Below are 26035 nucleotides of genomic sequence, written 5' to 3' on the forward strand. Positions count from 1 at the left end.
TCCTTTAGAAGAAACCAATCCTGCCCACATCTTGAGTTCAGACTTCTGGATCAAGTTCTGTGGTTTAAAGCCACCCAGTTTGATTGCTCTGTTATGGCAGACCAAGGGAACTAATACATTTGCCAATTTGTCTTGTTTACCAGCTGTCACCCCTCCTAAGCCTTGGGAGGGCCAGGAGTTTCGTCTGGTTTATTCGCTTTGTGTTTCCCAGAGCAGGCCCATAGTAGGTGCTCAATAAATACTGCACATCTGAATATATCAAGCAGACACTGTTCTATGTGCTTTCCCATGGCTTACCTCATTTCCTCCTCACTGCAACCTTCTACAGCACTTATTACGCCCATTTTAAAGGGAGGTGAACCAAGGCTCCGAGGGACAAAGCCAGGATTCCAACCTACCAAAAAGATGGTGACTGTAGTCATGAAATCAAAAGGCACTTGCTCCTTGGAAGAAAAGCTATGACGAACCCAGAAAGCGTATTAAAAAATAGAGACTTCACTTTGCTGACATAAGCCCGTATAGTCTAAGATATGGTTTTTCCAGTAGTTATGTACAGATATGAGGATTAAACCATAAAGAAGGCTGAGCGCCGGAAGAATTGATGCTTTTGAACTGTGGTGCTGGAGAAGACTATTTAGAGCCCCTTGGACAGCAAAGCGGAGAAGGCAATGGCACCCCACTCCAGTACTCTTGCCTGGAGAATCCCATGGATGGAGGAGCCTGGTGGGCTGCCGTCTATGGGGTCGCACAGAGTCGGACACGACTGAAGTTGACTTAGCAGCAGCAGAACAGCAAAGGGATCAAAGCAGTCGATCCTCAACCCTGAGTATTCGTTTGAAGGACTGATACTGAAGCTTCAGCTTCAATACTTTGGCCACCTGATGCGAGACCGACTCACTGGAAAAGACCCTGATGCTGGGAAAGACTGAAGTCAGGAAAAGGGGACGACAGAGGATGAGATCGTTGAATGGCATCACCGACTCGATGGACATGAGTTTAACCAAACTCCAGGAGACAGTGGAGGGCAGGGACGCCTGGTGTGCTGCATTCCATGCGGGTCGCAAAGCGTCCGACTCACTGAGCGACTGAACGACAGTAATGAGAATCAGAAAAGGGGCGGGAAGGCAGACATTAAGCACATTCCAATAATAACCGATAATAACCGAACAGCCTCCATTTCTCAAGGAAATTGGAAGTAATAACCGACTTTGCCCACAGCGTGGAGCCGATGAGATCCTCGAGCGTTTGACCTGCGCAAGCGCCTTTACCCACAAGGCCTCCTGCTCGGGCATATTTTGTTCCGCCCCCTTTTGCAGCACTCACGGCGGCACTTTACGACTCTGGTCCTTATTTCACTGGTGAGAACACGGCCCGGCCCGCCCCTCGGGCTTAGTAGGCCCCGCCTTACTCTGAGTGGATTGGTTAGCCTTCCCACGAGCCCCGCTCTGACTGGCTCGCGTCGCTGCCACTCTATTTCAGCCTAGTGGCGCGCAGCGGCGGCTACCGGCGGGAACGTGAGCGGCGGCGGCGGTGGCGGAAGTGGCCGGGGAGGCCGGTCCCTACCGACACCATGGTGAGGCGACGGGGGATCCGGCCGCCAAAGGCCCTCGGGGCGGGTGCTGGGGCAGGGGCGATGCAGAGCGAGTGTGTTATCCGGGCCTCGAGTCCTGCCACCCGGTCGGAGCAGGGGAAACAGACCAGAGAATGCAGGGGTTTCTCTCAAAGCACCTGGCACGTCGGTCTCAGGGGAACAGAGGATTGGACGAACGTGTAATCATAGTATAGCAGTCTAGACGCAGTCTTCTCATTTTTTGGATGGGAAAAATGAGGCCGGAGAAGAAGGGGAACCCCCCTCCCCCTCCCAGAACCCCAGTGAATGAAACAGAATGACTTCTCAGTTAGGGAAGTGACTCCGAGTGATCAGACCCAGTCTGACCTCGTAGAATGTAAAGCTAGAGCGCCAGGAAGTAGAAACCCGTTGTGCGTTCTCAGATTAAGCCAACTTGGGGAATTTCAGAGCTTGTAAGGCCCTTAGAGGGCTTCCCTCGTGGCTCCGTGGTAAAGAACCCGCCTATCAGTGTAGGAGACGCGAGTTCCCCGCCGGGGTCAGGAAGATCCCCTGGAGAAGGAAATGGCAGTATCTTGCCAGAGAAATACCGTGAGCAGGTGGGTCTGGCGGGATACAGTCCATGGGATCGCAAGAGTCGGACCGACTTAGCTACTGAACAACAAGGCCCTTAGGATGCTAGCCGCACAATCTCCTGTGCCTCTCCTTTTCAGGCTGAAAAACACCCAGAGATGGGTTTGCTTTTCCCAGGGTCACACAGCATGCGGTTCAGAGGGAGAGGGGTCATTTTGAGCCAGAATGGGCTAACTATCCTCCCAGTTCACAGAAGGAAAAACTGAGACCCTGACAGGAAACCTCTCCAAAGGCATGCTATTCACAAGTTGTGGACAAGTTATAGATCTAAACCAGAGAGTGCGTGTACCCCGCCCCCTCCAGTGTATGACAGGGAAACTGTGGCCCCACAATGGAATTGAGAGCTGAAGGCTTCCTGAGAGAGTACCTGGCCTTTCAGCACCCAGGTTGCTCTGAGGTGGTCCCTGCACATTTCTCTGAGCCAACCCATGAGGGCTCATTAAATTTCTCCTGGTCAGTGTAAGGCTAGAGAGAAGGGAACAGGTTCCTCTCTGCTCAAGGGTAGAGTTGGTCTCAGGGAATGAGCAAAACTGGAAAAATCCATGTGTTAAGCTCCGTGGAGACAGGATTTTCGCTTTTTATTCTCATGGGAGTCCCAGAGCCTAGAGTAGTGCCTGCGTGAAGGACAGACTCGTTCAGCCTGTTCCTGCCTTCTGGGGAGTGTTGAGGCCATCGACAAGGCTTTTTCCCTGTGGTCCCCGCAGGGCCGGAAGCAGAGGTCTGGGTGAAGGAGTGGGTGGTCTGCAACAACTTCCTGAATTGGGAGCCTCGGGATACTGTTAGATCTAGGCCTGAGGACCAGGCCCCAGGCATTCTGAGAAAGGCCAAAGAAAGGCCTTTCTTTCCTCAACCATTTTCCCCTGACTCCAGAGGACCCTATCTCCCCCAGGACTGAGTGTTCAGCCCTCTCCTATCTCCCTGGCACCTTCAAGCATCTTCCATCCCCCACCTGTGCTGCTGTCCCTTCCCCTTGGCTTTCAGGTTCATCAGAATCCTCCCCTTCCCCTCACCCCTGTCTTCAGCACAGTTTGGGGTTGTAGAAGATGGTGAGATGTGATCGTGGCTCCAGGCCCTGGGCTGTCCCAGCTCCACCTCTCCCTACCCAAGCCTCTCCTTTCTTTGCGGGGTGGAGCAGGAATCCCCCCACCCCATGTGCCTCCGGGGGGTGGTGTGTGCTGTATTTGTTCAGCAAATATTTACTGAGACCTTCTCGTGTGCCTGACCGGGTGTTTAGTGCTGGACAAAGTCCACACCCTCCGAATTTTCCAGTCTAGCAGGAGGTTTGGTGTTTCCAGTCTAGCCAGGGAGACATAATAAATAAACAAGTTAATTAGAGACTGGCTGTGTCCTGTAATAGAAGCAGCAGAGGGTGACCCAGGTGGAAACCTCCTTTCTTCCCTCGACAGGGTTATAATGAGGACCTGGCTGAGGGGACAGTCACCAGCTGGGGGCAGGGCACCCCAGGCAGAGGGAGCCTTAGAACAAGGGCTACCAGCAGCACCAGGCGTGGTGTGTGAGGCGCAGAGGGGGCCGGTTTGCTGGAGCTGGATCGGGTCTGGCTCTGTGGGCTGCCTAGGGAGGGGTGCACAGGGAGGGTTGTGAACAGGTGCTGGTCCCATCTGTGCCGCAGCCATCCTCTGAGGGCATACTGCCAGCAGCAGCTGTGGAGGCTGTGGGTCCTGCAGGTCTGTGCTGCTGGTAGCTGGGACAGGGTGGCAGCCTGAGAGGGACCAGCTTAGAGGCTCTGTGTGCCATAAAAGGACATCTGTGGGTTCCCTGCTGACAGGCATCAGCCTACTCTCCCCAGCTTTACCAGGACCTTGCTCTGTGGCCCTGGGTAGGTTCCTCCTGCTCTAGCCGCTGGTGTCTCATGTAGAGGCTCCTTGGTTGGACTGCTCCGACCCTCCCTCCACCTCTCAGAATCCATCTTCATTCTCGCCTTCCAGGGCTAACCTGGTGATCTGGGAGGAGGACCTAGGTGTGCCCCTGTCCAGATTCCCATTGTGGACACAAGAGAACAGGCTTGCCCAGGAAGAGTGCGAGGCTTCGCCGCTGTAAATACCACCTGGGTGTGTGGCTGCTGCATGCGTGTCTGAGCCTCCGGCTCACCGCACTCGGGCAGCCTTGCACAGATTCATTCCAGAGTAGAGGGCAGGTTGGCCACCCACGTGTCCTTCTGGGAACAACCACCTCCTTTCCACGTAGCCCCTTCTTCCTCCTTATCTTGCCCTTCCAGGAAGCCTGTGCAGGAAGTGGGCCTGGGCCTAGCTTCCTGCCGCCGCTGGACCTCCCCCTGGGTGGCTTGTAGGGAAGGCCCGTGGGATGTGGAATTCCCCTCCCTCCAAGCCCTTCCACAGGGAGCCTTCCTCTGGAGATTGAGGGCCATTTGTGGCCTCCTGACAGAGAGGCTCACAGCCCCCACCACCTGGAGAAACAGCTACCCCCTATTAGATAGAGCCTGAGGGTAGGCTGGGACTCCCCAGCAAAAAGCTCCTAGGGGTCAGGCCAACTTAGAGTTCCCCAGTTACTGGGGCATGATAAGGTTTTCCCTGAGGTAATTTCCTGTCTGGTGGGGCCCTTGGTCTAGAACTTTCACCCACCTATGCTGGATAGGAGCTCCTCCTCCTGGTCCAGAGCTCCTCCACTGGACCCTGAACCCAAGCACTGCCCCTTGAGTTGCCCTTCTGGAGGCCCAGAGACAGGCCCCAGGGTAAGGCTCAAGATTTGTGTTCCAAAAATGAAAACTAATTTCCGCCCCGCCCCCCCAGTTAACACTATATGGTTTGTTTGTTTGTTTGTTTTTTTAATGAAAAATTCAGTAATAAAGGAAACAGAACTGTCTTGAAAGTTTACCTTATCTGGGTGAGTTTTAAAATCCCATTGTTTATCTACTGTCCCTTCCAGTAACCACAGACTTTTTCTGAAATGTTTCTTCCTCTCACCTGGTAAATTTCCCTCAAATGCCCAGCTCAGATGTCACCTCCTTAGATCATGAGGCCAGTTGAGCCTGATGGATCACTCTGCTAGGGGACAGTCAGGGCTGCCCCCCAAGGTGTGGGCCCAGGATGAGCTGCCTTCTGACAGATAGGGTCGAGCCACACTCCATCTCTAGGTCTCTGGCGCTGGGCAAGTTCCTCAGTCTCTAAGCTCATCATCCTCAACTGAAAAGTGTGTGTGACGATAACCATCTACCATACTGAAAATGAAGGCTTAGCTAGAGCTGCATGTGTTAACCTGGATGTATCTCTGAAGCAGCAGCAGAGCGAAACACACAAGCAGCAGCAGGACCCGTGTGCCATGATGCTGTTGATAAACCTGGAGGGCTATGCCTGGTCCTGTCAGGCATGAGCTACAGAGAAATACCCAGAATGATCAGCCCCAACACCGGAGGGCAGCTGCTGCTGAGATTGTCAGGGGAAAGATCAAACCGTTTTATTGAAGGACTTCAGGGGAGGGTCAAAAGGCTGGGAGGACAAAGATCTAACGTCCTCCTCCTGGCTGAGATCTCCCCAGCTGCAGAATTGCTGAAATGAGATTTTCTAGACCTGAGTGCTAACCTGGGAGGCGGGTATGTGGCCTGGGGTTGGGCAGAGTTCAGAGGCTGTGTTTCTGTTGAGGGGTATGCCAGCCCTGCCTAGAGGCCGGGGCCACGGTGCTGATGAGCCAGACAGGTCATGCGCTTTTGTTTGCCTTTCAGCTTCCCTTGTCGCTGCTGAAAACGGCTCAGAATCACCCAATGGTGAGTATGTGCCACTCTGGAGTGGTGCCTTTCAGCAGGGCCCAGCCTCAGCACAGGAACAGGGACACTGGGCAAAGGGCGAGGTGCCTCCAGACAAGCCCGCCTCCTGCCTGTCCCCGAAGCAGCAGCTTGTCCTCTCCTCCCTCTCCCACGTCAGGGCCTGTGTCATTTCTGCTCTTGTTCCAAGTCATACATACTTATTAAAAGTGTCAAATACTAGAGATTCAGAGGAAGGGGAAGCCCCTCTTCATTAATCTTTCCAACAATTTATTCTTCGGTTTTTACACGTTTTGACTTTTAACGTGTGTATAAGCATGAATGAATTTTTAAAATGTGGGTGGGTTCATGCAATACACATTCCCTAATCTGCTTTTGTTCCTTTGTGATAGAGTGTGATATCTGTCAGTATATTCTGTTGTCTTTTTTTAATTCAGATATTATTCACACAACCATACAGTTCAGCCTTTTCGGGGGGACAGTTTAGGGACGTTCAGCATGTTCACAGGGTTGTGCAACCACCACCTCTGTGTCATTGCAGAGTGATCCTGTCACCCTCAAAGGTGGCCCAGTCCCCACTAGCAGCCACCCCCACAGCCCCCTCCCCCAGCACCTGGCAGCCACTACTCTGCTTTCTGTCTCTGTGGATTTGCCTGTTCTGGACATTTCCCATAAATGGGATCACACAACACGTGGCCTTTCGTGTCTGGCTTCTCTCACTCAGCATGATGTTCTCAGGGTTTGTCCACGTTATAACGTGTGTCAGAGCACCATTCCTTATGGCCAGGTGCTATTCCATTGTGTAGATATATCACACTTCATCCATTTGACCTGGTGGCTTCCCTGATAGTTCAGATGGTAAAGAATCTGCCTGCAGTGTAGGAGACCAGAGTTTGATCCCTGGGTTGGGAAGATCCTCTGGAGAAGTGAATGGCAACCCACTCCAGTATTCTTGCCTGGAAACTTCCGTGGACAGAGGAGCCTGGCAGGCTACAGTTCATGCGGTCACAAAGTCGGACACGACTGAGCCGCTAACACACATCCCTTTGTTCCCTGATGACGGACGTCTGGGTTGTTTCTGCTTTTTGGCTACTGAAAATTTGAGCTGCTGGGAACATTTGTGTACTCATTTTTCCGTGGGTACATGCCTTCATTTCTCTTGGGCAGATAGCTGAGTTGATTCTTTTTTTTTTTTTTTTTTTAATTTTTTCAAACTTGAAAGTGATGACTTTCTAAATCGTGTTTAAACCTTAAAGTGGTTGCCAAGGGAAACAGGCAGAGTGGCTGTAAAATGTCTACAGCACCATGGAAGGCAGGGGAGAGCGCGTGATGACTGCCGGTGGCCATCCGGGGACTCAGCTGAGCTGTCCTGCAGGCCTACCAGGGTCTCACCCTCACCCACGTCACTGGTCACCCACCAGCAGGAACTTGAGCAGGAAGTCACGGGCATGGGCTGGGCTGCCGCTGGCGCTCATCATGCCAGCACCTGGCATCATGCCAGTGCTCAGGCCTGGCCCACAGAATGGTGCAGAGGTGGTGTCTGGGCAGCCCAGTGCCTCTCCAGCCCCAAGAGTTGATTATTTTTTAAAATTTTTATTTTATATTGAAATATGGTTGATCCACAACATTTTGTTAGTTTCAGGTGTACAGCAAAGTGATTCAGTTATGTATACACAGGTATCTGTTGTTTTTAAAATTCTTTTCCCATTTAGGTTGTTACATAATATTGAGCAAGGAATTCCCTGTACTATAGAGTAGATCCTTGCTCAGTTTTTTGTTTGTTTGTCTTTGGAGTATAATTGGTTTACAGTGCTCTGTTAGTCTCTGCTGTACAATGAAGTGAATCACTATATGTGTATATATATCCCCTCCCTCTTGGACCTCGTCCCACCCCACCCCCTTCCCATCCGTCTAGGTCATCACACAGCACCCAGCTGAGCTCCCTGTGCTATACTGCAGGTTCCTAATTATCCATTTTAAATATAGTTGTGTGTACATGTCAATTCCATACTCCCTAACTATCCCTCCTTGCCCCCATCCCCTCTGGTAACCATAAGTTTGTTCTCTGAGTTGATATTTTTTTAAGACAGGCTTTTCTAGCAAAAGCATGTCTTCTGAATGAGGTGCTTTTCCCCAAACACATCAAGACAGGCAAGTAATTCCTGCAATGAAAGACTATCTCCAGACCACTATAGATCACACATGTGGCATCACTGGGCACCTGGCCACCCTGTTACTACTCATTCTTTTAAAGATGTGTGGGTGTTCATTTCTTCCACACACAAGAAAACGATTTCATCATAGAAAGTGTACAATGCCCAGCAAAGTGTACTGAGAAAGCAGAGCACATCTCCTGCAAGATGGGCCCCTGGGGGCCTGGGTACCGGGCGCTGTGCCCGCTGGGTCCCAAGAGGAGCCAAGGCCGTGTCTGAGCAAGGCCCGATGGTGGCGACCTGCTCCTCGGGGTAGGTTTGCACCTTCCTTGGGGCCTGTGCCTGATGTGGGGCCTGTTTCTCTCCAGTTGGTGGAGCTCAAAAACGGGGAGACATACAACGGGCACCTGGTGAGCTGTGACAACTGGATGAACATCAACCTGCGCGAGGTGATCTGCACGTCCAGGGTGAGTGCCCTGTGCCCTCAGCCTGTACCCCCTGTGTGGGGGCCTTCAGGTGATGCTGGTCTGGTGGGCGTCTTGAGTGGAGGCTGTGTGGCCAGGGTCATGCACTGGGACCTGGGATGACCTTCCAGAGCCTCGGCCTTCTCGTTTCCAAGTCCGGTACAAGCCCTCTGCCTGGACCGGACGGCCCACACCCCAGCCTCTACTGCAGGTCATCCTGCCAGGGGCGGGGCTCTGTGGAGGGGCGGGGCCCGAGGGACTGGGTTGGGTGTGGAGCTGGGCAGAGGGACAAGGCTCTAAGTCTCTGGTGCCCTGGACTTTGCACCTGTGGATGCTGCCCAGCAGGTACTGAGCTGCTCCTCCACCCCCCAACCCCAACACCACTCCTGACCAGGAAGGACTTGGGCCTAGGGGTGCCTCTGGCTGTAAACCCGTTCTCTACAGGAAGGGGCTGGCCTCCAGGGCAGACTCCCTCCCTCTCCCTGCACTGGGTTCTGCTAGTTAGTACTTTCCTTTCCCCTTGATTCCTGTCTCCATCACCTGCCCAAGGTAGCCCCCCCATGTTATGGGGAAGAAGCTGCTGGGAGGCCCAGGCTGTCTTGAGCCAAGGACAGGGTACCCCCAGGGCTTGCCCCGCCAGCATTCAGCAGAGCACGAGGCAGCCTCTCTCATCCTCGAAGGCAGACGGGGGTGGGGGGACCACCTCCCCTCCCCCCTCAGCTGCTCAGCTCTGTGACTTATTTCTTGGGACCAAACTCCAGGCAGCAGGTGGCTGTGGCACATGGTGCCATGGTGCACAGCTGGCACATGTCCTTCTGTACACGGCCAGTAGGTTTCTGTCCACTTTGAGGACGCTGAGCCAATCACTGGGTCTTGGGGCAAGGTCAGTCCCACCTCCATGGCCAAGCCTGGACGTATGGCTCCCCCTGGAAGGTTCCCCTTGGGACCCAGCGGTTGGGAGGAGAAACTGGGTGTGAGGAACCAATCTATGCAGCCATCAGGCCTCCTCACCTGTAAACAGGTGACAGCAGCCCCTTCTCCCCTCAAGCAGCCGATGCAGAGACCGCAGGGACTGACAGTGTGCAGGAGAGCAGTGTCTGGAGGCACGAGCTGCCCCCGTGGAAAGCACATAAGCCTAGTTCCCCCAGGGAGTGCGCTGGGCTGGGCCTGCCCTTGGCCGGGGAAAAGCTTCACACTGAATGGCCGCCCCGGTCCCAGCCCTGAGCTTCCACAGAATCATCGTTCTGCCTGGCTGTACTCTGCATCCCCACGGACTTGGCTGCTTGCCTACCCTTTCTGGGAAAGGAATGCTCTGAGGCCTCTTGGGGCTCCTGTATGGGTCGGGGGCTCTTATGTATGTTCCTGGGAAGAGCTGGCCCTCAGACATTCCGCTTGTCCCCACCGAGCGCCTGCACTGGGCTGGGCCGAGTGGCCCAGGCACTGCTGATGTCATGCAGGAGGACTGGGGGCTTCAAGGAGGCTGCAAGCGAGGCCTGTTGAGGGCTGCAGTTAGCCAGACACGAAAAGGTGGGAACAGCGTGTGCAAAATGCTGGAGGCCAGAAGCCCACTGTGTGTGTTCCAGAATGTTCCATCTGGAAGGCACATCGAATGCTGAGAGAGGGCAGCCAGAGTGGGGCTGGATCTCAGGCCCTCTGGAGCCACACTGAGAGAGTTGGACCTCATCCTCGGCCAACGGGGCCCTGATTGGGATCTAAGCAGGGAGATGTCTTGGTCTGATTTCTAGGGGTGTGGGGGAGAGGTTGGCTTGGGGCAGCAGGGGTGGGGCAGGAGAAGCAATGTGATGGACGAGGTCCCGGGCTCCTGCCCAAAGGCAGCAGGAGGGTGGGGCGAGGCCTTGTGCTGGTCACAGGGTATTTGAGGGTCAGGGGGAGACAGCATCCTGAAAACTTCAAGGTCGGCATTGCTCAAGAGTCTACAGCTGTACAAGCCCCCTTGTCTCGCTAGCTTCTATTAGCTCCCCTGTAAACTGGCATCACTGGGTGCCGCCCCGGCTGGCCGCAAACCGGCCTCCCCACCCCCTCCTGGCCCTCTTCACCCACCACGCAGCGTCTGTGTCCTGCTCACCTGTGTCCCATGCCCAGCTCAGACCCTGCCACGAGACACTTGTGTGAATGAATGAGTCACGGTGCGTGGAGCGGATCCGGGAGAGTTCGGGAAGACTGGGAGCAGAAGGGGGAGGAGCTGGGCTGTGGCAGCACCTGCCCGTGAGGCAGCCTCGCCCCTCTCGGGGCTTTGGACGGCATCCCCCACCAGAGGACAGGCTGAGGACACAGGCTGCTCACGAGGCCCTGCCCTGCCTGCCCGCCCTCGTGCATGAAGGGCTGCCAAGGATCTGGAGAGAGCCTGCTGGAGGGCGGCCCCTCCCGTGTCCTGTGCAGAAGGAAGAACCTCATACCCTGCGGGGGCGACGCCAGGTGCAGGGAGCCTGAGCGGATCGATGCTGCCCCGGCTGACTACACGTCCCTCCCCACGGCTCTGACGTATACCCCCTCTCTTGCAGGACGGGGACAAATTCTGGCGGATGCCCGAGTGCTACATCCGAGGCAGCACCATCAAGTACCTGCGCATCCCCGACGAGATCATCGACATGGTCAAGGAGGAGGTGGTGGCCAAGGGCCGTGGCCGCGGTGGCCTGCAGCAGCAGAAGCAGCAGAAGGGCCGCGGGATGGGGGGCGCCGGGCGAGGTAGGCCCTCCTCTCCCCCTTCTCCCCTGGCAGGCAGCCGGGGCCTCCCCGCTGGAGGGTGACTGCCGCACACGGCATCTGGCCTGGCCCAGTGTTGACATTCTCCACTGGCGTCGTCATGTTGCCGAGGGCCTGGCTCTGCGCCCCTCCTCCATAGCGCTGGGGGGCTGTGACTCACAGGGCTCTTCTGTGGAACAGCTGATGCTGCTGGTTGCCACCTGCATGCCCCGTGTCCCCCACCCCAGGAGCCCAGCTAAGTCCTGGTGGTCAGTGCTAGCTGCGCCCGTCCCCGCAACATGGGCCCTCTTCCCCCCAGTGGCTCTTGGTGCTCCCTCAGCTCCAGGTGCCGCCCGGCAGACTAACCCGGTACCCACACAGACCTGGGACTTGAGCCCCACCTGTGTTTCCTGGCAGGTGCTCTGGGCACCTCTGCGAGGCTCAGATTCCCCGCTGCGGAGAAGATCTCCGTGGTGCCCAGCCTGGGACCCTTCCCTGCTGTGACTCCTTTAGACAAAACCGAGGTCATGCCTTTTGGGTAGATCACCCCGTGCCACCCTGAAATGATAAATCTAGCATAAAACTAAACATGCAGTCAGCTAGAGCCGGAGCCCAGAGGCCAGCGGTGGGCCCCACCCTTCCCCGCCTCCCCACCCGACTTCCGTCCTTGGAGGGACCTGGCTTTGTCTTGCCCACCTGGAGGGGCTTGTATGCCAGGTCCCAGGAACCCACCTTAGGGGCTTATATGCAGAGCCAGGAGGGACATAGGAGCCCTCCCTGAGCTGAGGCTTGAGTGACAGAAAGGAGCCAGAGAGAAGAGGGCACCGCAGGTGGAGAAGAACCTCGGATGGGGGTGAGCAGGGCCCCAGGGGTCCCAGGACCTGCCCGCAGGGCTAGGCTCTCCACCCAGGGTGCCGTCACTGTCGAGTAAACTGCCTGAAGGAGCAGGGAGGACAGGGAGAGCAGCTTGCTTGCACAGGGGCCCCTGCATGACCAGGCTCCCCTTGGCCAAGCTGGGTCTTGCTCCATGAGAGATGAGGCCAGGCAGGCCCTGTCAGCACTGGCTGTGTCCCCTGCATGTGTGTGGAGGAAGGGGGCCCTGGAAGGTCAGGCTGCTGCTGCTGCGACTTCCTGGGCAGGGGCTGCACCCACCCTTAGGCTATTCACCTTCCCCAGCAGCAGTGCTGTGTGCGCCACGTAAAATGTCTTTCAGAAACAGCCCCACCTCTGGCTGCAGAGGTCAGAGCTCAGGAGGCTCCCCCGCCCCTTCTCTGGGCTGGACACACAGAAACCCCACCCCACCCCATTGTTTCTCTCAGGGCCAGCAAGACAGGCTGGGGTCCCTGGTGCAGCCCCAGCCACACAGCTGAGCATCGTTGCTCCACCCCTGGGCTGAGTCCAGGCCTCATTCTAGCTTGTACTCCCTCCTCCTCCTCCTGGAAACCCTCTGACTTTGTCCTGCTGATGACCACCCACCCCCTCACCTTGGCCCTCAGCCCTCTCTTCCAGGAAGCATCCCCCCCCCGCCCCGCAAGCCCCAGTGTGACTTGGTGCCAACCTCTGTCCTCCTTGGCATCCTTCGCACCCTTGGGGCGCCTGGTCTGATATCCCTTGTCACACTGAGAACGTTGTGGAGCAGTACCCCTGCCCAGCACTGGTCAGACGCTCCACCTCAGGTTTTCAGCCTGCTCTTCCCACTGAAGGTACGGTCACTGCCCCCACTTCACAGAGGTGAAAGCTGAAGCTCAGAGGGGTTCAACGACTTGGCTATAGTCTAAGAGTTCCAGTTCCTGGTCCCTGCCTACAGTGACCCTCCCAGCCCAGCTCTACTGAAGCCCCCCTCCTCTGTCTCACAGGTGTGTTCGGTGGCCGGGGCCGAGGTGGGATCCCCGGGACTGGCAGAGGTCAGCCAGAAAAGAAGCCAGGCAGGCAGGCGGGCAAGCAGTGAGCCGCCCCTCCCTCCATTCCCGAGACTGAGCTGCCGCATGGAGCATCTGCTCCCACCCCGAGGCTGCTTTCCTGCTCTCCAGTTTATGACTGTTCAGAACAAAAAGAAGAGGCAGGGGTCGGGGAGGACCCCCTGCCTGTCGTCTCGTGGTCCTCCTCTTTTTTTGTTAGCCAGCAGTTCTATGGTTGGAAATGTTATTCTGTGCTTCTGGTTTTGTGAAGCCGCAGCCAACTGGATTCCTGGAAGATTCTGTGTTTAATGCATCTGTAAAGCCCTCTTGTTTTAAGGGCAGGCATTTTCCAAACAGGTTTGTTTTGCATTCTGTATGGTGAACAGACCGGAGGTTTTTATTTTCAGCTGTTTGCACTGAGATTGACAGCCTGGAGGGTCTCCTGAAACACGGACCCTGAAACTGCCTTTTCGAAATGAATCCAGGCAAACAGAAGCTGTGCCTCAGAAGCTGTTCTGGGGGATGATGCCCTGTTCCGTCCCTTCTTCTCTCCCTCTTTGTCTTAGAAAAATAAAAACAAATACAACTACAAACTGTGAAATTCGTAATTCCTTTAAACCACTGGGCGCATCTAGTTGTAGTGTCCCCAGGAAATCACAGCCCCACGCAAGAAGTTTCCTTTTGCACCCTGTGGCCTCTCACCACGGGGAAGCATTTCAATGGGACACTGGTTCCCATGACCCTCAGCAGCCTCTTACCAAAGGTGGAAGGCAAGATGGGGGTCTGGGCAGTAGGGGACCCCCTTCACCTCTTCGTGGGGAAGTGGGGGAGGGAAGTCCTAGGCGGGAGCCAGTGGGACACCCACACTGCCTGTCCTCAGCCTCCGTTCCTGTTGTGCAAGCACTATTCACAGCAGAGCTCCCTGAGAAGCTGTGACAGGGAGCTGCCTCCAGGAACACAAGAGGAAGGCTTTTCGCGAAGCTTTTGCCTCCTCTTGGAGTCGGGGCACTTGCCTGTCTGTGACTTAGCGATCTGCCTGAGACGCTGAGCCAGCGCTTGTGCAGAGCACTTCCGGCGATGTGGTGCTTTGACCTATATTCCTGGACAGCCTGGTGTTCAGAGGCTGGTGCCTATGGATGTCAGGTCTACCTGGCCTGAGGTCTACTTATCACCGATACCGTATTGTGACCGGTTCTGAAGGGTGATTGGAAGAAAAGATGGTGGTGCCTGTGGAACTCCACTTGGGTCTGCAAAGTACTGGCCTAGCTATTGCAAAGATTCTCTAAGATTTCTCAGTCGGATCCTATCTGGAGAGTGCTGTTCCCTGCCACTTCCTCATCATTGCTTTGCACCCCCTCCAGGGACCTGCTGCTGCCTGAGTCCTTGTTTTGGCATAGGTTGGGGACAGGGGTGCGGGGTCTGAGTGCGACCTGGGCCCTGGGAACCCACCTCCCTCAGAGACGTGGGCGGTGCCAGGCCAGGCTGGTAGGAAGACACAAAAAGAATGGCGGGGAGGGAGGGCCTGTGTTCACAACTCCCCTCCCCATAGCCCTGGACACAGAATCCCATTAATGGCCTTTGGGGGCCTTGGTCTGAAGTCTGGGTTTCCCACTTGCCAGGGGCGTGATGTCTCTGGTGAAGCTTTGATGGAAGCGGGGGGTTGTGAACGAGAAACCCCTTAGAAGCCCCGCCCCTTCCTGCTGTTCGCGGTTTGGTTTTTCTTCCTTAGCTCTGGACCAAGAACATGTTCAGACGTTCCCAAGGGCCCCTTCGCCGCTCAAGGTCTTAGGTCTCCGACGCGCCCCGTCTCCACACAGGGGCGCATCCCCGGCAGCGTGCGTAATCGCGGCTTCCTGCCAGCCGCGCCAGCCGCCCCTGACCTTTCCAGACGGGCAGCCCCGGCTCACGGCCCAGTTCTCTCCGAGCCGGCTGGTGACGTGAGCCGCCTCCCCGGCACTGGCCGCTTAGGTGCCAAGGGGCTGCCGGAAGGCTCCGTCCTCCTGAGTTGAGTGTCAGGACAGCCCGGTTTTCCAGTTCTTCTTCCTGGTTGGTTTCAAGAAACCAGCCTCAACGCCCTGAACAAGAAGAGAAACCAAAAGTGCCGGGCTGGTTCCCACAAGTCGGCCTCCTTTCTGCCCTCCTGATGGTCTGTCTCCGGGGGCTGACGCCCCCATCAGCTGACTGCTGCATGACCTGCAGCCTGCGGGCTACCTTAAGTGTGGGTGGTGAAGTGTAGGTGTTTCTCGCGGGCCTACCGTCTCCCTTTGGAGTTTGTTCCAGCTGTCAGGCCAGGGAGGCCCACACACCCAGGTGTGACTCAGCCTGGGGCCTGCCTGGATTGCCCTTTTCCTTCAACCTGAGCTCAGGACTCAGCTCCCTGAGTCCATTTCAGGGAGCTGGATCCAGTGGGCAGCCATAAGCAGCAGCCCCCCAGGCAGGAGGGGGACTCGTGCCTTCCCGTGTCAATCCTGCCTGCACACCCCTCAGCACGGACTCCTCCTCCACTGGGCCTCACCTGGGGCTCCGCCAGCACCTCCCCTGGAAGCCCTGCCCCCAGCCTGCTGCCTCCCACTTCAGGCAGGCTTGATGGCAGGCGCCCTCCCCAGCCATCCAGCTGGGCCCTGGGGTCTGTGTGTCCCGGCCTGTGTCCGTACCCGCCCATCGCTGTCTGTGTCCTCTGACAGCCCTCCGTGGACAAGGCTGCTTGGTCTGTGGGAGGTATGGGAGGTGGTCTGATGTCCACTCAGACAGTCTCAATGGGGGCAGCTGTTCGCCATAAGAGGAACAGAGGCCTGGCTGGGGGTGGAGGAACTGGGGCCACAACCGAATCCTAGGCACTGGAGACTAAGCTGTGAATTAAAGAGTCCCCCACCACAGGGACCCTTACCTTCCAGAAGGGTGAGCTGGCAACGAACAGGCCGAATGCATAAATGACAAGAAGAAAATGAGGGTGGGGAAGAGAGGCGGTCAGGGCAGGCCAGGGGTGACATTTGAGAAGAGGGTTGGAGGGAGGCAGAGGAGTCATACCCCTGGCGAAAGAGTGTTCCGGACAGAGAGACAGCCTGTGCAAAGGTCCTGGGCCAGGTGGTGACAGGAGCAAAGTGAGAGGGCAGGAAATGGGGCAGGTGCAGGCCCTGAGTGAGATAGGAAGCCAAAGAAGGTTCTAGAACAGACTGAGGCAAGCGTGTAAGCCAAGAAACCAGAGGAAGCAGTGCTGGGGTGGGGGTGGGGTCAGCCCAAGGGAGAGGCCACAGGTGGCGGAGGCAGGGGTGCCGTGAGGGCCCAGGCAGGGCTGTTCTGCAAACTCAGGACGCTGGGCTGGGAGCTTTTTGAAGACTAGAAGGGGCACATGGTCAAATTGGTTTCTGAAGGACATGAAGCCTCTGCTCAGGACTTTTCTGGAAGTCCAGTGGTTAAGACTGCCTTCCAATGCATGGGGTGCAGGTCTGATCCCTGGTCAGGGAGCTAAGATTCCACATGCCTCTGGGCCACAAAACCAAAACAGAAAACAGAAACAAGACTGTCCAAATTCAATAAAGACTTTAAAAAGTGGTCCACATCAAAAAAGTCTTAAAAAAAGAAAAGAAAAAGAAGCCTCTGGCCTCGGGAAGAGAGCAGGGAACAACAGGTAAAGGGAACAGTCAGCACAAAAGCCCTGAGACTCTGGGGCCTGCTTGGGGAGGGACGCGAGGATGAGCAGACCCAGGGGCTCAATCCCAGCAACAGCTGAGCGGGGCGCAGGCAGTGCCCGTGCGCAAGCACAGAGGGCGAGCCATCTACCCCAGGACACACCCTGGGACGTGTAACCCCACTGTGCCTCAGACACACAGCCAGTGCTCCATACTTGCTTTTAAAAAAATTTTTTTTTTTTTATACTAGGAATTGAACTCATGCCCCCTGCAAGTGGAAGCGCGGAGTCTTAACTGCTGGACCTCTGGGGAAGTCCCTCATTCCTGCTTGAAAACACAGGAGAAGCACCTCACTGGGCACCTGGGGAGTGTCTGAAACCTCACCTAGGACCCTCTTTCTCTCCATTAGCTGTGGGGGCAGCGTGACTGACTGGCCAGGGGGACCTGAGCAGCGGTGCCATGCCACAGGGAGGGGCCGGGCCACTGTCCTCTGTGCCCCGGAGGCCGACACCAGATGCCTGGCCCCAGGTCCCTAAGCTGTCACCTTACAGGCCCTGGGTCCTGCCCTGAGACCCCCCTCCTGGTCTGGGCCCAGCCACCCAGGGATGACTCACCCCCACTCCGCCCCCGCTGGAACCAGGCACCAAAATAGTCACCCAGCTCACTCTTGGGAGTGGCCGTGGAATATTTCAGGGCCGAGTTCAGTGCCTAAAAATACTTGGGGAATACAGGCATGCATCTCCCCTCCCTCGTTCCCGTCTCTGTTCCTTGGAAAACCATCCCTATAAGCACCCCCGGGCCCGTCCCTCCACGCTACACCCCTCCAGCAGGTTATGCCTCCCCGGCCAGCAGGTCTGTGGGAGGTCCCCAAGTGCCCACATCCCTGTCAAGTGTGGTGAGGTGGCCTTGCTTCCTCCCTGTTGCCATGGAGAGACTCCACAAGGTTCCCCAGAACTCTCTGGAAGGGCAAAGCCTTTTCCACAACCCTTAGAAGTCTCGATTCCTGGAGAGGGAGGCCAGGACACAGCAACATGGATCAGGGAGATCTTCATTACTCAGCAGTTTTCCTTCAAAATTAGAAAATGGATCTTGCTGTTTGTGTTCAGGAGGCTGCTGGAAGCAGGCTCCTAGGACAGGGCCCCCAGCTGGGTCCAATCCTGTTGCCTCCGCTGGCCACTTGTTTTGGGACCGCACATAGGTTACTGGTCCTTCTCCCTCCCCCAGGGAGCAGCCTGTCCCCCTCCAACACACCCAAATACTTTGACATCATCCTAACCACTGAGTCTCCTGGGCACACTCCATTCTAACCCCAAGCCCCTTGACCTTTCTTGTGGCCCCAGGAAGGAGAGGGGAATGATTCGAGTTGGAGTGTGGCTTGGCCCACTGGGGTCTGATCCACTTCTCTATGCCCTGAAGCCTCCAGCTGCAGGGAATAGCAGGTGCAAAGGCCCTGGGGAAGGCACATGCTGGGTGTCTTGGAGACACAGCAAATTGAGCATTATTGCCTAAAGTCCACACCTGATGACTCAGAAGGTAAAGAATCTGCCTGCAATGCAGGAGACCTGGGTTCCATCCCTGGAATTGGGAAGATCCCCTGGAGAAGGAAATAGCAACCCACTCCAGTATTCTTGCCTGAGACATCCCATGAACAGAGGAGCCTGGCGGGCTACAGTCCACGAGGTTGCAAAGAGTCAGACACAACCAAGCAGCTAACACAGAGACAGTTTTTACCTAAAGTGCTTTAAAAACAATTGAAGTAACATTCAGTAACATAAAATCAACCTTTTTAAAGTGAGCAATTCAGGGACTTCCCCGGTGGTCCAGTGAAGACTCTGTGCTCGAAGTGCAGGGGGCCAGGGTTCCATCCCTGGTCAGGAGGGACTAGATCCCACTTGCTTCAACCAAAGATCCCGCATGCCACATCTAAGACCTGGCACAGCCAAATTAAAAACAACCAAAAGAAAGTGAGCACTTCAGCGTATTTAGTACATTTGCGATGTTGTGTAACCACCACCTGTACTTAGTTCCAGAACACTGTCATCAGCCCAGAAAGAAGCCTCACACCCACTCCCTCCTCCTCAGCCCCTTACTACCACTAATCTGCTTGCCGTGTTTATGAACTGACCTGTTTTGGACATTTCACATAAACGGAATCATATCCTATGGGGCCTTTCGCATCTGGCTTCTTTCACTCAACATAGGATTTTTAAGGTTCATATGTTGCAGTGTGTATCGGTGCTTCATTCTTCTCTTTGGCTGAATAATACCCCATATGACTGGATACATTGTGTTTATCCTTCATCAGCTCCTGGGCTGTCCGCTGAGTGTTTACTCTGTGTTCACACCTAAGGAACAACAGGCCATCTCTTAGGTCTATATACTCTGAAGATGGAGGGTAGAGAGATAATCAGGAAACCAAGAATTAAACAAGACAGATACCTGGTGAAGACCCTAAGGGTCTTTCAGGCAGAGACAGCAGTATGTGCAAAGGCCCTGAGGTAGGAATGAGCTGATGTACTGGAGGAAAGGCACAAGGCTGATGTGGATAGAGCAGGATAAGTGAAGAGTGAGGTGGGCACAGCTGTGAGGCCTGAAGGGTGTGGGGAAGCGTCTGGGCTGTACTTTGAGATGGAGACCGAGAGAGAGACTGAAAGAGACACAGGAAGAGGGGGAGAGACTGACAGCAGAAGGGAGAAAAGAGGGCCTCAGCATCTCGAGGCCTGGGCCCAAGCGGCCAAGGGTCTTCGCCAGCATCCTCTCAGCCCAAACCCTTCTCTGATACTCTGATTGCCCTGTGCTGAGAACAGTGTGGCCACGCAGGAAGTGGTCCATAAACGTTAGGTGGATGAATGAACAGAGGGATGGATGGATAGGTGGGTGGATGGATGGGTGGATAGACAGACAGATGGGCGGGATGACAGGTGGATGGAGGGAGGAAGAGCTGGTACCCAGTCACTGCAGTGAGAACATGATCTCCCACCTGCTAGCAGGTGATTGGATGCGGGTTGTGGAGAAACTTAACCAGCTGCCACAGGGCCTCACCCGCCCCTCTCTGGTCTCAGAAGATGAGTGGAGTGCAGGCTGCAGGGTGGGGGCTGGGCAGGGTGCCTTGCGTGCAGAGGCGGCCTCCGGGTACCAGATGCCGCTACCTGCCTCTGCCTCTGAGTCAGCATCACCATGGCAACGCGGGCCCTGCCGGATGCTCCTCCAGGCACATCCCCCATCACTGCAGCCACCATCACTGCCACCTCCTCACAGGGGGCTGGGGCAGAGGGGCAGCTATTTTTAACCAGGTTGTGGGCAGAGCTCAAGGACCCCGATGCCCACCTTCTCCCATCTGTCAGCCTCTCTGTCTCTTAAGCCACCCCCTCCCTGCAGAGCTTGCGGCCAAACATGGGGTGAGGGGGCTGAGTGAGGGGCCCAGTGGGGTTGGGGAGCCAGCCAAGGGAAAGTCGTCAGGCTCGGCTAGATACGGGGGCTGCAGAGTGTTTTGTGGGCACTAGTGAGGGAACATCATGGACAAAGGTTAGGTGGCTGGATGGCAGCAGTGGGCAGAGAGCTAGGGGGTGACAGGGAGATGGGCTGAGCAGGGAGCCACAGGGCATGTGAAGAGGCCAGGGGGCACCCACAGAGAGCAGGAGATAGACCCCTGTGACCCTGGGCAACCTCTATGCCCCGTGTCTCCCCTGCATCCTCTGGAACATGGGCACTGGTGGGGAAACGGAGGCAGGAAGGGTAGTCACAGGCTCTACCTGAGCTGGCAAGGACTCCACCTACCCCCACCCCAGCTACTGACAACATGGATGCCCCTGTGATTCGCCCCTGCCCTTACCTTCCCCCATCTCCCCTTTCCTTACTCTACTCCAGCCTTGATTGTCTTCCAACACACTCTGTATCTCTACCTCAGGGGCTTTGCACTTGCTAACCCAGCGTTTAGGAACATCCTTCCCTGGTGCCTCCTTGCAGATGTCATGGACCCTCTGTATTCCCCACTCCCCTCCTCCTGGTGAGATTTCTTCACAGCTCTTGCCAGATATTATATTACCTACATTCTCAGATATTCCCACCCCAAGAATGCAGGCCCCTCTCAGAGTGTCGGTCTATCCAACGACGGCAGTAGCCAGTGTGCCGAGGGAATGGGAAGCCAGGCCATGAAATGCCAGTGTCTGGGTCCTCTCCACCTGACCCAGAGCTGCAGGGCCAGGCTGGGGACTTGGGAGTGAGAGCTACAGCTCCCTGGGTGGTTCAGGCCACAAAGCACTGAGGTCACTGAGGGTGACCTCACTCAGTGACCACCACTGAGAAGGTGGGCATCGGGGTCCTTGAGCTCTGCCCACAAGTCAGAGGTCACTGAGCAGTGGGTGAGCCAGGCCGTGGCCAGAAGTCAGCGTCAAGGATCTTGCCCTGTGAGCCTCCATGGGAGCTGAGGCCTCCAGCTCGCAAGGTGGCCTCCTGAATCCCTTATCACCACACATACTGAGCATCGCTAGGGCCGCCATGCCCTCACTAGCTCCAACTAGGCTGCCCTCGGACAGTCACTTTGGATAGTATCTTCCTTGTACAGATTTATAATGTCACCCATCTCATCATGCCAACAAGACTGAGGACTGGTTCCAATCCCCAGCCAAGAACCATGGACCCCAGTGAAAATTGGCTTGATTTTATAACAATCAAGAGTCTCTTGCTGTGTCTTTTGTCTTCTATAACTGGTCTCTCTTCCCACCTCCTTTCTCTCTGGTCTCTGTCAGTCTCCACCAGACTTTGCCTCCCTCCCCTCCTGTTCTCTTCCTCCATCTCTGCCTTTCTCCCTTTGTTTATTTCACAGTCACTATAATTCCTTTTCCCCTCCCAACTATTTGTCGGCTCCAGCCCTCCTGTTAGGAGGCCATGAAGAGTCTGCCTTGTCCAGCCCCTAAGCCTTGATTGATCCATTCATCAGTTTTATCTGGTGGCTCAGTGGTAAAGAATCCGTCTGCCAATGGAACCCCCGGGTTCCATCCCGGGGTGGGGAAGATCCCCTAGAGAAGCAAAGGGCAACTCACTCTAGCATTCTTGCCTGGGAAATCCCCTGTCCATGGGGTCGCGAAAGAGTCAGACGTGACTTGGCGACTAAACAACAACAACCCATTGATCAGATGGGCTTGTCCTGGGGCCTGAAGTTCTGGGCGGAGGGGAGTTTGGCAGCTGACACTCTCCCTCCTTCCCGGGCAATAGCAGCGCTCCAGGGCCCGGCATCGAAGGGGTTAAGGCGTGCGGTCCTCCCTTCCCCAGCCCTGCATTTAATTAGCGGCCCCGCGGGGAGGCCAAGCCAGCCCGGGGGTGGCGGGGCGATGGGAAGGAGGAGGGGAGGAGGGGAGGAGGGGGGAGAAGTGGAAGGGAGGAAGAGAACGGAGGGAGAGGGACCAGAGAGGGCTGGAGGTAAGGAGGCGGGGCCGGGAGCCAGTGGGGGATTCGAATCTTGCCTGGCTAGTGTCCCCAGCTCGTACCTCTGGGCTTTCGTTTCCCTTCCCCGCCCCTCGGGGTGGGAATCCCCTCCCAACCCCCTCCCTAAGGCCGAGAGGGCCCCAGCAGTAAACGTCAGCTCTCTCCCCATTGTCGGGTGGAGAAAACTGAGGCCCACGTTGAAGTGGCGACTAAGTCCGGCAGCACCCGGGGCCGCCCAGCGAGTATTTAGGCGGTTTTGTCCGCGTGCTGGAGAACAAAACTAACATATCAGTCCGTGCCAGCCAGGCGACCCCAGGTAGGGGGACAAAGGTGAGGAGTCCCGGCTTGGATGAGGGTGACCAGGTGGGACAGGGGCGGGCGGGGGCCTGGAGCCCAGGGACCCGCGGCGATTCCAGGTAGGCCACGCCCCTTCTCGTGCCTCAGTTGCCCCGTCTTTTTGCACCGCGTGGGGGAAACTGCGGGGGTAGGCCTCCCCCCACCAACCACACCCACCGCCTCCCGAGCGGCGGGGGCGCGGGCCACGCGGCCCGAGCATCCGCGTCTACGCCGCTCCTCCTTGCCTTGACGTCGGTTCTGACGCCACCCACCCCCACGCTAGAGTCCGGTCGCAGCAGGGGTTAACTCTTGCGCTGCCGCCTGCTGCGCCGAACCCCACCCCCCACCCCCCGCCACAACCTTTCTCTCCCAGATCTCCGCCAGAGGCGGGGCCAGGCTGCGGGGACCGACGTGAGACAGGTTTTGGGCAGCGCAGCCGCGAGGCAAGCCGAGAAGCCCCATCGGGATCAGGTCTTTGCCTGCGCCGCGGAATGCGCCTCCCTCCTCCCTCCAAGTCCGTGTTTACTGCGACGTCGCTCCCTCCGGCCCGGCCCTGACCCTTCTAAGGCTGGGCGTGTCCTTGTCCGGCTGGGTTTTCCCGCCCCGGGCCGGGGGTGGGGGTGGGGAATGAATAGGGTCGAGGGGCTCGTCAGGTCCGGGGCGGGGACCTCTCACCCAGCAATTCACTGTTTCAAGGTCGAGCTTCTTATCCCCACATTTAAGATGAGAACCGTCAAAGCCTAGAGAACTTGTGTTACCGGGGTGGGGTGGGGGGGTGGCGGGCGTGCAACCCTGGCCCAGTCCCAGCTCGGGCAGCCCCCCTTGGGCCCCACCCCTGTGTGTGTGCGGGGGTGGGGGGCCCTCGATTCTTGCTAAGGGGGAGGGAACCCTGCAGGCCCCGCCCTGCCCCAGGGGAAGTGAGAATGGGGGGCCCTCCCCCGCATCCTCACCACTTCCTCCCTGGGAGAGGCGGCGGCGGCGGAGCCTGGGGGGAGGGGGAGGAGGCGACGGGCGAGGGGGTTCGGAAGAACGTCCTCAGGTTCAGAGGAAGGGTCGTCCTGCCCCCTCGCCCATTAAGCGCAGGACTGGCGTTAATACATACCCCATTTGTAGGCCCTCGCCCCAAGTCTGCTCCTTCCTTGGGGCCTCTTCCTAAGCGACGCGGACTCCGCCTGCTCCTCCCCACCCTGGGGGCCCCCGCCGCCTCCTCCCTGCTGCTTCACCCCCTCGTTCGATCTACTCCCCTACAGGGGCCAGGATCCTGTAGAGCTGCCGACGTGGTGCCTTCCCCCAAGGGCCCCAGCAGCCCCAGGTCCAGCCTCATCTCCCCAAGATGCCCACCTCCCTGAGCCTTGTCTGCCCGTAGAGATTCACCTGGATTCCAGTCTTCCTCCAAAGTCTGGACCTATGCTTTGCTCAGAACCTCAGTTTATGTGAAAAATGGGGACAGGTGTCCCTCTTCTCAGTGCTTCTGTGGGGCTTTTAAAGAACAATGTCAAGAGTGGGTTTCCCATCTTGGCCTCCTGGAAGCATCTGCTCATTACTCCACTAAATGATACACTTATTCATTTAATTATTTGTTACCGTATCCATTGATTCCCAACTTCCCTGGTGGCTCAGATGGTAAAGAATCTGCCTGCCATGCGGGAGACCCGGGTTCGATCCCTGGGTGGGGAAGATCCCCAGGAGCAGGCAATGGCTAACCCACTCCAGTATTCTTGCCTGGATAATTCCAAGGACAGGAGTCTGGTGGGCTACAGTCCATGGGGTCACAGAGTCAGACACGACTTACATCCCCCCTCTCCAACCCCAGGTAGTATGGGAAGAATGTCAGGGTCCCACAGTATTGTGGGTGGGGCATCCCCAAGGTCTTTAGGCAGAAATGAGAGCTTCCACTTAACCAACTTGAAGCCTCCTCAGAGAGACCCCTGGCGACACACACCCAAGAGGCCTCTGCCTGCCACTGCCATCTGTCCCCCCCCGCCCCCTAAACAGCTCAGTACCTCGAGGAACCTTGGGAGGATTCTGGCTGATGCAGGCAAACCCCACACATATTATAGTAGGTGCTTATCACCCAGGCTGGGCACATTATTGAGCTCCTACTGTGTGCTGACCCCACTCTTGGAGACTGGAATGCTGTGTGGGTCCCTGCGGCCCTTCCTGCCCTGTGAACACACATGCCTGTCTTGTTGGTTTGGGGCTTCCCAGCCTTTAATATTTTTTGGATAATGGAACATTTGGGGTCCGGAATCGACCCAGAGTGTCCCGGAGGAGGGAATGCCTGAGTTTTGCTCTCATTTCTTCGTTTTTCAGTTTCCTTCTATTTATGGCAAGAGAAACTGGTTTTCCATTCCTGGTGCTGACTCGAAGCTTCCCTTTTGAAATGTATTTACTGAAGTAAAAGCTGGAAAGGGGTCAACTTAAAGGAAAAGAAAATGATGACACTGACCTAAAGTGGGCTTTTCTGTTATGGTGGTGGTTTCCCATCCCCCGTGAGATTCTGGTCAGCTTAGGGGTTGATTGAATTGGGAAGGCTAAGGGAAGGCCCTAAACCCTCCCCCAGCGCATAGACCTTGGCATACAGCAATGGTTCAGTAGAGGGTGGTAGATGAGTGATGATGCTTCAACTTGACCAAAAGCAAAAATCAACTTCTGAAGTTGGTCTTGTGACATCTGACCCTTAAATCTGTTTCTCCAATGTCCACCTGTGAATACACTGGGCCTGGCCTGTGTATGCAGCAAGTGTACTCACCTAGGCCTGTACCATGCGGTTAGTTGTGTCCGACTCTTTGTGACCCCATGGACTGTAGCCTGCCAGACTCACTCCTCTGTCCATGGAATTTTCCAGGCAAGAATACTGGAGCAGGTTGCCATTTCCTACTCCAGGGGATCTTCCCCACCCAGGGATCTAACCGGAATCTCTGTCTCCTGCATTGGCAGGTGGATTCTTTACAACTGAGCCACCTGGGAACCTGGGCGTGGGTATTCAGCAAATGTACATAAAATGTTCACTGGATGAGTGCAGGAGTCCTGCCTGTCCTGGGCGGGGGTGGGGGTCAGCGTGGCCTCAGTTATTTTCTTCTTGTCCCATAGTCCTTCTGGGCTTACTTGGTACGGTCAATTCAATCAACATATATTGGACTTAGCGGCTCTTCTGGGAGCCTAGGGACATCACAATCTCGGGGAACAGCCAACAGGGTCGCGGGTCGTAAAGCAGGCTCTGCCCGCTTTTCTGGTGCTGAAGGGGGTTGGCGGCGCATCAGTTTCCTCGCCTGTAAAATGGTCTTGTGAGACTAGAAAGAGCCAGAGGGCTGGGGCTGGGGCTGGGTCCTCACCCAGCGACCGGACAAACACCTGTACTGGACGAGGGAGATGACTGCCGTTCCCGCTCCAGGCGAGGGCGGAAGCGGGGCAGGAGGGGAGGGGCCGCCGCCTGCGCCAGTAACCCGATCCTCTGGAATGCGCCGGGGCCAGACGCGCCCCCAGCCCGAG

General features: G+C 56.4%; 1 protein-coding gene and 1 long non-coding RNA gene across 3 annotated transcripts; one reads left to right on the forward strand and one right to left on the reverse strand.

Moving 5' to 3' along the window:
* Positions 1 to 1438: 1438 nt before the first annotated feature.
* Positions 1439 to 13747, forward strand: LSM4 (LSM4 homolog, U6 small nuclear RNA and mRNA degradation associated). The gene is made up of 5 exons (XM_055541337.1): positions 1439 to 1573; positions 5898 to 5939; positions 8458 to 8556; positions 11076 to 11259; positions 13113 to 13747. The coding sequence occupies exons 1-5, from the start codon at positions 1571 to 1573 to the stop codon at positions 13202 to 13204; spliced, it is 420 nt and encodes a 139-aa protein (XP_055397312.1). The 5' UTR covers positions 1439 to 1570; the 3' UTR covers positions 13205 to 13747.
* A 4778-nt stretch (positions 13748 to 18525) lies between these two features.
* LOC129641911 (uncharacterized) lies at positions 18526 to 23716 on the reverse strand. Of its 2 annotated transcripts, none has more exons than XR_008709504.1 (3): positions 23646 to 23716; positions 18909 to 19128; positions 18526 to 18713 (listed from the first exon to the last, which is right to left on the reverse strand). It is a non-coding gene; the product is annotated as an uncharacterized LOC129641911 (long non-coding RNA). The 2 variants fall into 2 exon arrangements; XR_008709505.1 differs by lacking the exon at positions 23646 to 23716 and adding an exon at positions 22904 to 23127.
* Between the last annotated feature and the right edge of the window lie 2319 nt (positions 23717 to 26035).

The sequence above is a fragment of the Bubalus kerabau genome, chromosome 1, assembly GCF_029407905.1.
Source record: "Bubalus kerabau isolate K-KA32 ecotype Philippines breed swamp buffalo chromosome 1, PCC_UOA_SB_1v2, whole genome shotgun sequence".
NCBI classification, from domain to species: Eukaryota; Metazoa; Chordata; class Mammalia; order Artiodactyla; family Bovidae; genus Bubalus; species Bubalus kerabau.

Bases quoted from the DNA above. Each gene is read 5' to 3' on its own strand.
- LSM4 (XM_055541337.1), top strand. The intron at 5,940-8,457 runs GTGAGTATGTGC...GTTTCTCTCCAG, and splicing joins CGGCTCAGAATCACCCAATG to TTGGTGGAGCTCAAAAACGG. The intron at 11,260-13,112 runs GTAGGCCCTCCT...TCTGTCTCACAG, and splicing joins GATGGGGGGCGCCGGGCGAG to GTGTGTTCGGTGGCCGGGGC.